Source organism: Aythya fuligula, chromosome 18, assembly GCF_009819795.1.
Source record: "Aythya fuligula isolate bAytFul2 chromosome 18, bAytFul2.pri, whole genome shotgun sequence".
NCBI classification, from domain to species: domain Eukaryota; kingdom Metazoa; phylum Chordata; class Aves; order Anseriformes; family Anatidae; genus Aythya; species Aythya fuligula.
Window position 1 is genome coordinate 2,226,674 of NC_045576.1, and position 14,842 is coordinate 2,241,515.

The 14,842-nt window shown below is 60.1% G+C and overlaps 1 protein-coding gene across 1 annotated transcript in view; it reads left to right on the forward strand.

Moving 5' to 3' along the window:
* Positions 1-1,993: 1,993 nt before the first annotated feature.
* The window catches only part of NTN1 (netrin 1), an 84,759-nt gene continuing 71,910 nt past the window's right edge, over positions 1,994-14,842 (forward strand). Inside the window, exon 1 of the mRNA XM_032199839.1 lies at positions 1,994-3,017. Within this exon, the coding sequence (XP_032055730.1) occupies positions 1,994-3,017 (1,024 nt within the window). The remainder of the gene's footprint in view (positions 3,018-14,842) is intronic.

The window sequence follows — 14,842 nt, forward strand, 5'->3', positions numbered from 1 at the left end:
GAGGGGCACAGCCCGGTCCTAGCCCCTGCAGGTTGTGGGGCAGTCGGGGGGAAAAACTCCGCGGAGGGGAGGCTGTGGCGTGCAGCGGGGCTGGCTTACACCGGGCTGCGTGTGTGTGCCCCGGCAGGGGCTGCAACCGCCTTCCTGGACGGCTCGGGTGGGACCGGCAGGAGCGGGACCCCCCCGAGTCGATCGCATCCTTCCCACACGCGTCTCCCTCTGGCCAAGGCCGAGCAGCCGGAGCAGCAAGGGCGTCGGGAGCAGGGCGGAGGGGCTGCTTCCCGGGGAAGAGTTAACAAATCCCGGCAGCCGCGGAGCTGCCGGGGGGGGGTCAGGGGGAGCGATGGGGGCAGGGAGGCTGCGGAGCCCCGCTGCCCTGCAGGGAAGGCGGTTGCATTGCCAAAGACGCCCCGCTGGGCTAGCAGGCCCGGGAGCAGATTAATCAGGCACTAATTCAATTTACAACAACCACTTTTATTCAGCTCGGTGGCAAGGAATTCAAAGCGGGGAGAGGGGCGGGTGGAGGGGAGGGGGCGGAGGCCGGCGCGGAGCTCGCCGCTGCCCGGGCACCCCCGTCCCCTCGGGCCGCCCCGTCGGGGCTGGCAGCGGAGGGGGTCGCGCCGCCGTGCCAGGGCCCGGCCGCTTGAGTGACACGGCGTGGGCAGCGCTCCGAGAAAGGGCACGTCGGTTGGAAAAATAAAAGTGCCCTTTTAATCAAGGGGAGCGGCTGAAGGAGGCAGGGAGGCCGGCAGGGAGGCTGCTCGCCGGGAGGCTCCGCTGCTCTCGGAGTCTCGGCACCGGCACGTCGGGGCAGCGGGGGGCTCAGCGCCCCGAGAGGAGGCGGCCGTCGGGGGGCACGGGGCTGGGGAGGCCCGGTGCGGGACAAGTGCTGCCCTTCAACACCTTCCTCCCGTGGGCAGACGGAGCCACAAGGTGTGAGCCGAGGGGGAGAGGCGAGAGGCCGGGCTGTGCCGGGCCTCTGAAATAACCTGCCGGGCTCTGCCGGCCCCTGAGCTACCGAATCGTGTCCGAGGACTCGAGACTTCCCCGAGTGAAACTTTCCCGGCACCTGGTTTTCTCTCACAGAATCACACGGGCTGGGACACGGAGGGGCCGGGAGTCCCCCGGGACCGGGACGGGCACAGACGCCCCCTCCGGGCACCTGCGCTCGGGCTCTGCCTCGGGTCCCCACGCCGTGCCCGGCACCGCTTCGTCTGTTCGGGGCAGCCCCCGCCGTGCCGAGGGGTCAGGCCCGACCTGACTCGGGGACGGGGCGAGGGGGAGATGCCGGCAGCGAGAAGCTGGGAGGGGGCCCGATCCCGGCCCTCTCGGCATCCTCACGGGTGTGCGCGACCCCCGCGGGCTCTCCCCGCCCGGTGCGCACGGAGCCTCGGCGGCTTTGCGCTCTCCCGGCCCCGTCGGGGCACGGCGGCGGCCAGGAGGAACCGAGGGCGGGGGTCCCCCGGCGCGGCGGTGGGAGGGGGCGGCCAGAGCCGGGCCCTTCCCCGGCTTCTCGGGGGGCCCATGACCGAAAAGGCGGGGCGGGACCCCCACACACACCGCGGGCTCGGCGGGACCGCTCCCATCCTTCCCCCCTCTCCCCCCCCCGACGCCTGTGCGTGTCTCTGGCTGAGCCGCCAGTGGATGTCGTTGTTCTGTTCCTTGAGCGCAATGTCACTCCTTTAGCATGACCTCAAACGCGGCGGGGGCTGGGACCGCCAGTCATTCTCCGTGCGAGAGCCGGGGCGGGAGGCAGGCGGGACCCAGCCCCGCCGCCAGCGGCACTTTTGTGGTGCCGCCGCCGCCGCCGTCCCCCTTTCCTCCGCGGGGCTGGCCGCGGGGCGGGCGATGCTCCGGGCTCCGTGAGCCGCCCCCCGCGTCCCGCCGCCCTCGGCCGCGTCGCCCCGCGGAGCTGCGCGCAAGAGCCCGGCGCGGCCCCGCGGGTGCCCGGCGGGTCCCTCGCTGCTGCTGCGCGCAGGTCGGCGGCCGCAGGATGCCGCGGAGGGGCGCGGAGGCGCCGCTCGCCCTGCTGCTGGCCGCGGCGTGGCTGGCGCAGCCGCTGCGCGGTGGCTACCACGGGCTGAGCATGTTCGCCGTGCAGACGGCGCAGCCCGACCCCTGCTACGACGAGCACGGGCTGCCCCGCCGCTGCATCCCCGACTTCGTCAACTCGGCCTTCGGCAAGGAGGTGAAGGTGTCGAGCACCTGCGGGAAGCCGCCGTCGCGGTACTGCGTGGTCACGGAGAAGGGCGAGGAGCAGGTCCGCTCCTGCCACCTCTGCAACGCCTCCGACCCCAAGCGCGCCCACCCGCCCTCCTTCCTCACCGACCTCAACAACCCGCACAACCTGACGTGCTGGCAGTCCGACAGCTACGTGCAGTACCCGCACAACGTCACCCTCACCCTCTCCCTCGGCAAGAAGTTCGAGGTGACCTACGTGAGCCTGCAGTTCTGCTCGCCGCGCCCCGAGTCCATGGCCATCTACAAGTCCATGGACTACGGCAAGACCTGGGTGCCCTTCCAGTTCTACTCCACGCAGTGCCGCAAGATGTACAACAAGCCCAGCCGCGCCACCATCACCAAGCAGAACGAGCAGGAGGCCATCTGCACCGACTCGCACACCGACGTGCGGCCCCTCTCCGGCGGCCTCATCGCCTTCAGCACCCTGGACGGCCGCCCCACGGCCCACGACTTCGACAACTCGCCCGTGCTGCAGGACTGGGTGACGGCCACCGACATCAAGGTGACCTTCAGCCGCCTCCACACCTTCGGCGACGAGAACGAGGACGACTCCGAGCTCGCCCGCGACTCCTACTTCTACGCCGTGTCCGACCTGCAGGTCGGCGGGCGCTGCAAGTGCAACGGCCACGCGTCCCGCTGCGTGCGCGACCGCGACGACAACCTGGTGTGCGACTGCAAGCACAACACGGCCGGCCCCGAGTGCGACCGCTGCAAGCCCTTCCACTACGACCGGCCCTGGCAGAGAGCCACGGCCCGGGAGGCCAACGAGTGCGTGGGTGAGTCCCCGCGTGGGAGCTCACGGCGTGGGCACCGCCGGGACCCCGGGGAAGGGGCGCTGGGGTTCCCCCGAAAGGGCACGGCGAGGGAGGGGACAGCCACGGGCACCCAAACCCGCGGCGGGGACCTGCGGGAACAGGGAGCGAAAGGCGCGGGGGCAGCCGGGGCCATCCCGGGACACGGGGAGCGGCGCGGGGACACGCGGGGACACGGGGAGCGGGACGCGGAGAGGACACGGGAGTAGCCGGAAATGCAGGGCAAAGGAGGGGACACCCGGGGGACTCCCAGGGACACAGAAACGCGGAGCAGGGGATACTGAGGCACCCGGGAGCGCAAGGCAGGGGACACAGCAGCGGCCGGGAGCGCATCGGTGAGGTGCAAGGGAGACCCCGAGGCGCAGAGCGGGGACCCCGGGGGACCCGGGGCAGGGGACGGCGAGGGGTCTGCGACGGGGACACGGAGCGCCGAACGACCCGAGAGTGCAGGGCAGGGAGTGCGGGAGGCCCGGGACGCGGAGGCACCTGGAGGGTCGGGGGCACCGAGGGACGCTGGAGAGCGGAGCAGGGACCGCGGGCGGCTCGGAAGGACAGGACAGGGGACACGGTGGAAATCAGCGCGGGGAGAGGGGACACGGAGCAAAATGGCAAAACCCCGGTCGTGCGCGACGCTGCTCGGAGAGGCGCGGGCGGGGCAGGGTCCCCTGTCCTGGGCTGGGGTCTGGGTATCCGTGCCGGGGGTCGGCGCTCGCAGGGAGCCCCGGCCGGGGCCGGGAACGGCTCCGGTCCTGGACAGGGAGAGAAGGCGGCCGGGCGCGGGGCAGCTCGGCGAAGTCCCGGTCCCCGTCCTGCCCTGAGGTGGGGGCGGCCCCGGGCGGGCAGCGGGAGGTGTCGGGGACGGGGACGGAAACGGGAACGGGAACGGGTCCCGAGAGCAAACGGCAGCGGCAGCAGCGCTCCGGGACGGGCCGGTTCGCTCCGTGCCTGGCGAGAAACCCGTGCCGTCCGGGCTGAAAGCGAACCCCAGCTCCGGGGCTAACCCGAGGGGGAGACGGGCACAGGGTGAGGTTTTTGGGGGCAGTTCCCCTGCAGCCCCGTGCACCCCGCCGACTCCTGCCCTTGCGCTGCCGGTCCCCTTCTCAGTCCGGTTTACGGAGCCGTGCCAGGTCCTGCGTGGGACGGGGGTCTCGGGGTGAGCTAGCCCGGAGTTTGGGCTCGGCTCGGCTCGGCTCGGTTCTGCTCCGCTCGGCTCGGCTCGGCTCGGCAGGGCTCGCCCCGCCGCGCCGGAACGCGTCTCCGGCACTCCGCCGCCCGCAGCCTCCTTGTTTACACGGAAAACTCGGCCCCGTCTTCCAAAACATTTGCAGCTCCGACGATAGGAAAAAAAAAAAAAAATCAACAACGAGCGGCCGGGTTGGGCTTTGGCTTTTTTTTTTTTTCTGCTTTCTTTCCTTTTTTTTTTTTTTTTTCTTCCCAAATCATAATCAGATGTGTCCCTTGCAGAGAGCACAATTTCTTCGCCGGCGCCTTCAGCACCGAGGCACGGCCAAGCCCGGCTGCGGCCGCGGGTTACCGGGCTCGGGCCGGGGGCTGCGGGGGCCGGGGGCACCGGGACCCGCCGGGGGCGGCCGTGGGGAGCTCCACGTGCCGCTGCCGGGAAGGTGCAGGGAAAGGGGAATCCGGGGGAGCCCAGGGGGTGCCGGCTGTGCCCCCGGTGCTGCGGCGCTGCTCAGCCCCGGGGGGGAGACGAGGGGCCGGGCCGGGCCGGGCCGAGCCTCCGCTCTCCGCCGGGCTGCCGCTCACGTCGGGGCGGCTCCGGAGCGGCGGCGGTGGGGAGAGGCCGGGCCCCGGGGGGAGGCGGGCGGGGAGAGCGGCTCGGACGTGCGAACAGCGCCGAGCCGTGATTTATCTCCGGTTTTCCTTCTGTCCCTGCGGGGTTCCTCTGTGAACAGTGCTTTGCGCCTGTGGAAGGGGCTCCGCGCCCCGGCCACCGGGCAGAGACAGATCCCAGCGGCACCCCGGGGTGAGCATCCCCGCCAGCAGCTGGAGGGGCTCAGCTTCCCCCAGGTTTCTGCCCCATCTTGCAGCCCGGGACAGGTTCCCTGCTCGCAGAAAGTTCTCTCCATCAGCAGTGCTGTAAAATTCGGGGTGCCCCAGGTCACTGCCAGATCCTTGTCTGCTCTGCAGCACCCTGAACTGCCCCTGTAAAAGCTACTGTTCAGTCATCGTGCTGGCCCTGTGTGCCTACCATCTTTCTTACTTCCAATTTACTTCCAATAAACTTCACGGTTTCCAGTAAAGTGTGTGTCTTCGTGCCAGGCTCTGCATTTCAGACCATGCACAGTTCTAGCTGTGTCAGACTTCTGCAAACGAAAATCTCCGAGGCTTTTTCCTCTTCTTCAGAGTTTGCTGGGAAATGAATGTTTTGCAACGGTAAAGCTACTGTAAAACAATTTTCCTGAGTCTGTTTTTCCTGCAGATTCCCTGGGGCCATACCTATCAGTCTGCAACACCAACCACGGCCTAACAACTGCATTGCCCTGCCAAGCCCACACGGCCCAGAATAATCCCCCTAGATAAAGATCACAATAACCCCATTCAGCTCCCACCCACTTGCTCATGACCATCAGCCCACCCTGATTTCTCTCCCAAACCCAGAGATAAAGTCAGCCTCTGCGCTCACTCGGAGTCTGCGGGTGCCAGCCTTCACCGGGCAGAGGCCGGGGACAGGCGGTGAGGAAGTCTGCGGATGATGGTGGTGGTGATGCCATTGGCCACACTCCGGAGGGATCTTCAACCTCTTGAAGAGGTTGAGAAGGAGGTGAATGAGCAGCAGTGGTAAGGGGGCAGGCGAATTAGCCAAATCTACTGAATTTGCACCAGCCAGAGGTGTGAGAAGCAGTTCTGACTTTTTCATTGAATTTGCTCTTTTTCGGGAAAGTTGGGTTTTCAACCAAAGAGAAAAATGACAGAATGTGTCTGCTCTGCCTGAAAATTTGGGTGTTTTCTTTGGTAAGCCCATTCCCCCTGCCAAAACCGAATCTTTGTTCCTATTCATGCTTATTTGGGGCTGAAAAAGAAACGCGCTGGAGTTTCTGACAAAAAGTCAAAATTTCCCACGGGAATGTTTTTCACCAGCCAGATCTAATTTTTCTTTATCAATTCTTGCTGCCTGCAAGAGCCCAGGCACCATGCAGGGAGAGGACAGGACACGGCCCCAGGAGATGTTCTCCAGGGGCCTGCTCCAGCAGAAGGGGCTCAGCCAGCAGAACTTCCCTCTGGTTCAGGTTCCCATCGACTTTACCTGGCAAATAACTCCTCCACGTAGAGCTTGGCCTTACAGTCTGGCTTTGGCCAGGCGCCTGGGAGCTAACATGCTCCAGGGAGGACACAGCTTGGAGGGAAGCTGTTGCAATCACTCAGCCAGTCAGGGAGGTCTGCTCTCCATCCTCCATCTCCCCAGCAGTGCTCAGCACCGGCGGGCCAGCTCAGAGTCCGGCCAGCCCAAGCCCCGCTTTTTGTCCAACCCATGTTGTCCTGATGAAGCTTCCAACTCCCCTGTGAGAGGAGAACACAGCTGGAAAAGGCTGAACTGAAACGCCTTCAGAGCTCTACTGCTGGTGAGCTTGTGTGGATGCACGAAAACAGCCAGGGACCCAGCTCCAACCAGGTTTAGCGACATCAGTAAATTCGGTCAACACCACCCCACGTTTTCTCATGGACCGCGGTGTTATTCTGAGCGCTGGAAATGAATGTGGACAAAAAAGCCATGAAACACTTTTGAAATCTCACTTTCCCTTGCATAAATACCACTGCACTTGCCTTGGTCGGAGAAAGCTCTGCCAGACAAGTGCAGGCTGCAGGCACTTTGGGAACAGCCTCCAGACGCGGTTCCCAGTGCCGCCTTGGGCGCTCCGCAGCATTTCCCCGCAGGGACAGGAGATGCGCCCGGCACCTGCACATTTCTCTGACGTCAGTGGCGTTTGCAGGTGCCGGGCGCCTCTCAGATTTTGGCCTTCTGTTATGCCTAGAGAGCATTTAACAATAACAAGTGCGATTGCAGTGAGAAAAAGGAAACATATTGTGTTTTCAGATAGGGGATTTGGCACAAGACGCGCGCAAAGCCTGGTGTTAGACAGGCTCTGCTCCGCGGCGAGCGCTGCGGTGGGGTTCCCAGGCTGTGATACGTCTCTTGTCAGAGCAATTTGCGAGCCAGCCTCTCCTCCAGCTGAGAGGAAACTTCATCTCCGAGGCGGAGGGGTCCAGGAATTACTAGAGACCAGGCTGCCAGACATTCTCAATGAAAAACTTCCTCCCAGACAAACCTGGGGCTGGACCTTTATCGTCTCCGTGGCAGTTCAGGGAGATATTTGCCGGGCAGTGCTGACTGTAGCAGCTGTTAGGCTCCCCTCCATCCTCATCACAACCAGGGAAATCAAATCCTCCTGTGTCCGCAGCGTGCTGCCCCAGCCCCACCGCAGCAGCGTGCTCTTCTCGCTCCGGTCCTGCAGAGGGATCTAGGGACTGTAGGATTTCCTCTCAGGGCATTCCTGGTGTCCCTTATGAAACTTTGGTGATCTTTTTTCTTTAGCCCACCTTAATCATCAAGGCTCATGGTGGCTTAGACCCACCGGGCGGGCAGGGCTGGGCTGGTGGGAAATGTCCTTCTGCCACCTTCTTCCCTCCTGTGGGGGCTCAGGGCTTTGTGAGTGGTCTCGAGGTGAGGAGCTAGGGCAGGAGCAGCGTGGCTGGCAGAGACCAGCTCTGTAAGTGCCCCGTGAGCTGGGGCAGAGCTGCCCCAGCATTTACCCCATGTATGGCTGCGGCTCTTCCAGAGGGAAGGTTGCGAGCATCCCTTCTCTCCTTGTAAAGCAGCGACTTTTCCTATTTGAACAAAAAGGCTCTGAGCAGGATTTCCAAGGTGCCCCTGCAGGATCCCCAGTGTCCCCACAGAGGATCCCCAGGGTGCCCATGCAGGGTCCCCAGGGTGTCTGTGTCTTCCCCTGCACCCAGCTGGGACAGCACAGCCCGACAATGTGCCCAGCTTGAGGCAGCCAGGCGAGGCTGACCGGTGGATTTTGGAGCTGCTGGGGGCCCATACCACCCAGTACCCATGGAGGATATGTAGGATGGTCATCGTTTCTTATATTCGGGCTTGTCTTGTCTCCCCTGCCTCAGTTTCCTCTTATATAGAGACTAAAATGGGGCTGTGCAGACAGCTTTGCTCTCGGCACAGGAAAGGTGTTCAGCAGCAGCAGCACAGCATCCCGGTGCCCAGGCAAACCCCACGGCTCTGGCACCTTCCCCAGCAGCTGGACCAACACCTGCCCAGGCTGCACCCCTCACACGGCCATGTGCTGTCCATGGAGCAGAGGATCTGCTGTCCCCCAGTCCTGGTTCTGCTCCCAGCGGGTTGTTCTGCATGGGGAACTGGACGAGATGCGGGTAACACGGTATTGCTGAGCAGATGGGTGCTGTAGCCATAGAAATATGGGCCCGTAAGCTGCTGAGACTCCCATTGTAGCCTCCCAAGCGGGCCTTGCATGGGCAGAGCTTTCTCACAGGCTTTTATTCTCAGGAAGCTTAAAGTTAAACTGATTTCCAACAGAAAGGTTTTTACACCAACAAACAAACAAACAAAAAAGCGCAGTTAAGGCTAGAACAAAACCAGGCTTGGCAGTCGGGGTTGGACACTTGCCTTCCCTTGAGCTTGTCCACGGCTAATCTCTGCCCTCCTCTTTCTGGGCCAAAGCATGTCATCCTTATTCAGCCAGTGCTGTCCTCGCCTCGGCAAACTCTCTGTGACCGCCCGGGGGACGTGCTCCTGCCCAGGACGGAGCAAAAAGCACACGAGGGCTCGGCTCGCGAGTGGCCGCTGCCTGCAGGGCTTTGCTTGGAAAATCTCCCTCGGCATTCATGCCTTCGTACCTGGGCTGGGACGTGGGGCAGCTGGGACGTGAGAGCCCTTCTTTCTATTCCAAACGTATGTCCCCTTCACCCCGGGGATGGGGAACGGGATTTCTGGCTGTGAGGGGCTGCTGCCCTCTTTTTCCTAGGGACAAACCCGGCTTTTGGTGCTGTGTTTCTGGAAGCTCTCATGATTTTTACGGGGCAATTTGTGTTGGGGTGGAGCTGTGCAAGTGGAGGGGCTTTCCTGGGGACCTTTGGGAGGATTTGGGGTGCTGTGATGAGTTTCTTCCCCAGCCAGCTTTGCCTGCGGGACACACAGGGGGAAGGAGTTGTTGAGGACTGGAGGCCAGCTGGATACCTTCAGAGCGCTGCAGAGGGCTGCACCAAATATTTAGCCCTGTGTTGCTGTCAGATGGCAGAAACAAACCCAAGACAACCTCAGGACCCACCAAATACCACGGTCAGCCCTCTCTAGAAAGCACTGATGGGTCTGCCTGCAGCACAGGACTCAGCAGCCCTCGTCCCTACGGGGCTGAGCCCTGGCCACACGGAGAGATTGCAGACCTCGGACTCTTCCCCATGCACACCATTTATCTGAGGCATCGTCCTAATTGCACCAGGCAATATCTCCCAAATTTTCAGGCAGCAGCAGGGATGAGAGAGGGTTTGCAGCTGCGATCAGCCCATACGGGTGGTTTGGACACAGGGAATGGGCTCGGCAGGGACAATTAGCAGCTTTGATGGAGGCAGATCCCGACCCCAGGCAGTCCTCACCCTCCTGATCACAGGGACCTTGCTGGGTCTGGGGACGTGTTTGAGGGGAGCAATGCCACTGAGAACACCCCCAAAATGAGCCCAGCTCTGCTGCCAGGGGCTTTCTGCTGCACTGCCCACCTCCCCCTGTGTGGCAGGGACGCAGCCAAGGCAGCACAGTGCAGCTTCAGACGGGCTTCCCATTGCAGATGAGGTGTGAGGAGCAGCCAGGGACACTCGGGGACACTCAGCCAGCCACATCTGCTCCGTCCCCAGGGTGTCTCCGCAGTGGTGGCTGCCGTTTGGCCTTAGCCGCTGCAATCAGCGGGTGACATTTCCTTTGCACAACCTGACCTCCCCTCCCCGAGCGCCGCTGCCAGCTCCCCGCTGCCTCGTGGAGCCGGGCAGCTCGCGGCCCCGGTGCTCAGCCTGGGCTCAGCCTAAAACCAGGTGCCCACATGCAGCGTGTAAGGAAATGGGGTCAGATCCTCACCTGGTGCAAACCAGGCTCTGCTGGTGACAGTGCTTCACCCCTGTGAATGCACTCCAAAAAAAATCCCCTGATGGGGAAGTGACATGCAGGCTTTTAAAAAGATATCAGTATAACAGCTTTCATTTATAGGAGGATTAGGATGCCCTGGGGACTGATAACGAGACAGGGAGGCTTTTCCTACTCAAGCTGAGCAGCCGGGAGCGGAGCGGGCGCTCAGCAGTGCATTTGCAGCAGGGATCAGCACACGACGGGGCTCAGCACACCTCGGCTCCGGCTCCTGCAGCTTGTGGTCTGTGCTGAGCTTGGAGTTTGTGCTGTGCCCATCAGAATGCAGGGGGTGAGCAAGGGGAGGAAAAATGTCGTTTTTTGGGGGATAGCACAGGCACCCTTGTTGGCATGGCTTGGGGATGGAAGAAGCATACAGTTCAGCTGGGAAATGGATTTGGGGATTTATGTTAGTGGTGCCCAGGTTTTAAAAATGAATGGGGTGCTACAGCCAGAGAGATTGCTCCATCCCCTCCATCCCAGGGATGGTGCTGAGCACCTGAGGTTCTCACTGGCAAAGGCAATCCCGTTGCATCGAAGGCACAAAGCTAGCACAAAATTGGTGCTGTGCACAGTGTGCCCTTCCTTTGCAAAGTGGCCTTCCCTCTGCCCAGGAGCTACATCACTGGGAGCACAGCGAGCAGGAAAGCAGTGGGTAGGGAAGGAGCCCGGCTCCATGTCCCACACACAGCTCTGAAAGCGAGGAGGATACAGCTGGGTGTTTTAGTTTCAAACTTTTTCAAAACATCTTGTAAATGATGAGAGGGTTGAAATTTATATCTGTATCTCCCACATGGATAGGCTGGGATTAAAAAAACAAACAAACAAACAAACAAAACAGTTTTACCCTCATCTTGTACAGGTTTATCCTAAAGTATTTCGCAGTAGGCTAAGGGCTGGAAGAGACCTTTTGCTTCACCCACTGGTCATTGCCACCAGGTTGTGGCACACCCAGAGAGCCCAGCACAGGGCAGAGCAGCCCCAGCCCCACTCCTCAGCAGCTGGTGTGGTGCACAATGGATGATCTTTGCTGTCCTGGGCCAAAAATGAGCAGTGAGCATGAGGTTGTGCAGCCAGCACACAGGAATGTCAGCACAAGAGGGATTGCTGGGGCAAGCAGCCTCGGGGTGTCTTGGAGAAAAATATTTTCCCTGCTTGAGGGGCACAGCTGCTGCATCTCACCCGTCGGGGGAGAGGGTGAAGGACACCCAGCAGCCCACACCCAGCACCCCCAGTTTCACCTGGAAAGAGCCCAAATGATGTGAGGAGCAGCTGGGCACCAAGGCAGGCTGTGAGCAGCCAGGTCTGTTTCATAGCACATTCATCCTTTTTTGACCTGCTGTGGGGAACTATTGGGATGGGTTAAATAATGGTGTGGGATGGAGCAAAAAGAGGGCTCTCCTATCTCTGACAGTGCTTCCAGGTGGGAATCAGAGAGGGAGCAGCAGAGGAGGAGAGCTGCTCCCCGGGCTGTGTGCTGGGCTCTGCCCAGCCACTCTGACACTGTCACTGGTTTTACACCTGCCCTTGTATGCCAAGTTCATGGATTGAGATGGAAAGATGGATGAGGATCCTGTGACATCTTCCCTCTACTATTTCTGAGCCATCCATCAACCAGATCCCTACCAGGCTGCGTTCTGCAGCGCTGCATGAATCGTCAAGATCCCCACTTCATTTTAACTGAGTATGACTTTATTTTCATGGCAGCTCCACGGGGCAAATTAATGTCCCTTAATGTCAGCCATCTGGATATTGAGGGTCCAGTCTGCAGCAGCTGAGCTGTAGTAGATGCAGAGAGCATGGACAATGCATTTGATGAGGAAAAGGGATTTTTTTTACACCCACCAGGGATCGCCCAGTAGCCCCATGCAGCACCTTGGTTTGCTCTTGCAGCCCCAGAATTGCTTTCATTTGGGGTCCAGTGGATGATCTGGGGTTGGTCGGGAGATGCTTTTCTCACCATGCATGCAGTGAGGGAAGGGCTGCGGGAGAGGCACCACTGCAGGCCAGACCAGAGCGTTCCCAGCTCTCTGCCTCCTCTTCTTCATTCTAGACCTGCCCCAGACCCCTGTCCCCATCCCACGAGCCCTGGCTCTGCCGGGCACTGGGCACCGCGGTGTTCCTCGCCCAGAGGGAGCCTGTCGCAGGACCAAATCCAGTCCTGGAGTGTGGCAGAGGTTTCTGTAACTGAGACGGGGAAGAAGACGATAAAAGACAGCTCTGGAGAGTTACAGAGGGGAGAAAACAATTTGGTTCTGAAAACCAGCCATGGTGGTGCAGGAGGAATAAGAGAGCGGCTGCAGAGCACGGTTGGGATGCTGCAGCTGGCTTCTCCCTCGCAGCGCTGGCCGGGGGCTGCTGCTCGCGGTGCGGGACCAGGCGGGCAGCTGGGGGGGCTCTGCCTTCCCCCCTCCTCGCAGGCTGTCCCCAGCCGGGCTGTTTACTCGGTCGTTCGCCCGCCCTTTTGCAATAGGGAGTCAGTTCTGGTTAATGTTGGAGATCGTAACGTGATTACCGAAAGTCTCATGAAATTAAATCACTTTGCTTCAAAGCGGACGGGGAGGGGGAGCGTCTCTCTGGCAGCAGGGATGGCCGAGCGGATATTGAAAGCAGACTGGTAGCCAGCATTGCTCTGCACACAATTGAGCTCTGACAGTGTGAAGGCAAATACAAACAGCAGCTTGTGTTTGCACACAAAGGCTCTGTGCACCAGTATCCCCGGCCCTGTACTTTACACCCTCGGCTCTTGGGCAAAAAGTCCTGGGAGGGTAGGAGGGAGGGAAACTCCACTGAATATTTAGAAATGAATTGAACTGTGCAAACATGCCATTGGGAAGCTCGCAGTGTAACGCTTTGGATCAGCTACCCGCCGGGGCTGGAACACAACTGCTGGACTTGAAAGGGCGACTTTCACGCTGAAGCAAAACCGGACAAAAGAAGATAAATGAAACGGGCTCCCGGCGGGGTTTGGTTTGTTTGTTTTTGTAACTCGGCTAATATTCCCGCATTGTTCAGCCCAGCGGCCCAGTGTCTGTCCTTCACACGCTGCTCGTAAATCGGGGCTAAGCAGGCAGCGGGCGGTGCAGGGCCGGGAGCCGATGAGCCCCCCCGGCTCGGGGCCCCAGCACCACTTGGTTATCCTGCACCATTGTGGGGTGGGCAGTGGGATGCTCCGCGGGGTCTCAGTCACCCCGTGCCGCAGGCTGAGCCATGGCGGTGACCCACAGGCTGCTAATTCCCAGGTGAACCTGGGCTTGGATTCAAGCCGTGGCATTTGGGGGCATGGAGTATCATTTGGGCTAGAGGAATGGGGATAAAAGTCTGCGGACCAACCCAGCTTTGCTGTCAGCTCATTCTGCAGCTGCGCGTGGTGTATCCTAACGATTTTCATGGAGCTCTGGGTGCTGGAGGTAAAATCTGTGGGATGTCCAGGTGGGGACAGCCCAGACAAGCTGTGGGTACCGGCGGCGATGTCTCCATCCCGTGCTGCAGCAGCAGGGCGAGGAGCAGGGCTCGTCCTCACAGCACCCCGGGCATGCCTCTGCCACCAGGTCCCAAAACCAGCCCCAGCAGTCAGAGCCTGATTTACAGGGGCATGCGACACTCACATGATTGTTAATGCCAAAATATGCTCAAATGCAAGCCTTTCAAAAATCCACTCGTTCCTGTGATTTTAGGCAAGGAGGCAGCCACGTCTTACATCTCAATATTTCTCTAGTTAACAACAAGGAAGCAAAAGCTTAACAATCCTCCATATCACAGTTTTGATCGAACCAAACAGCAAATAGCAATGCCTTTAAGACATTAAACAGTGCTTAATCTACTCCATAACATTTACTTTTCATAAGCCCCCGTGAAGCCACCAAATGGTCACAAAAATGTGACAAATTGATTTCTCCAGAAATCCAGCCTCCCAAACGAGCTATTTGGTACTCTTCACTTCACCAAGTTTCATCCAATCAATAAAAAAGAACCCATCCCGACAAAACCCCAGATGGCCCATCACGTGCTCAGGGTGACCAAAGAAATCCCCTGGTTTGGGTGACCAATGAATGTCCCCAGGAATGAAAAGCGAACAATTTGTCGGCAGCCCATGCACTTGAAAACGAATGATCCAAATTATTCAGCAAGTCTCCCTGGATAGTGAATCCATTGAAAGGGGCTGGAGGCAGAGTCATAAATTATTCATAACCCAAAAGAGAATGAAATGCATATAATCATAACAATAATAATAACAACAACAATCACAACACCAATAATAGCAACGGCGATTCAGCCGGCCCTGCTAAGGGAAGCAGGGAGGCATGAAGGCTCGCAGACTTTATTTTTCCTTTATTCCAGCAGCCCTTCAGAGCAGCTGTGCAATATAAAGAGATGCAAAGTGGGTATATGTTTTGGAATAAATGTATTTATTGACAATAATTGGGCTAGCTTGCTTTGACCAGGGGTGATGTGGTTTGTGCTCAGGTCCTGGGCACTAAGCAGGTCCCATGGGCTCAGATGTGCTGCTGTTAATTGCTTAACAGAATTAATTTCTCAGGGTCACGGATTACCTTGAAGGAGTCTGTGGGGTGGCTGCAGTGGAAGCTGCCCTGTACCACAGCCCCAGGTGCCTGCAGGGTCCCTG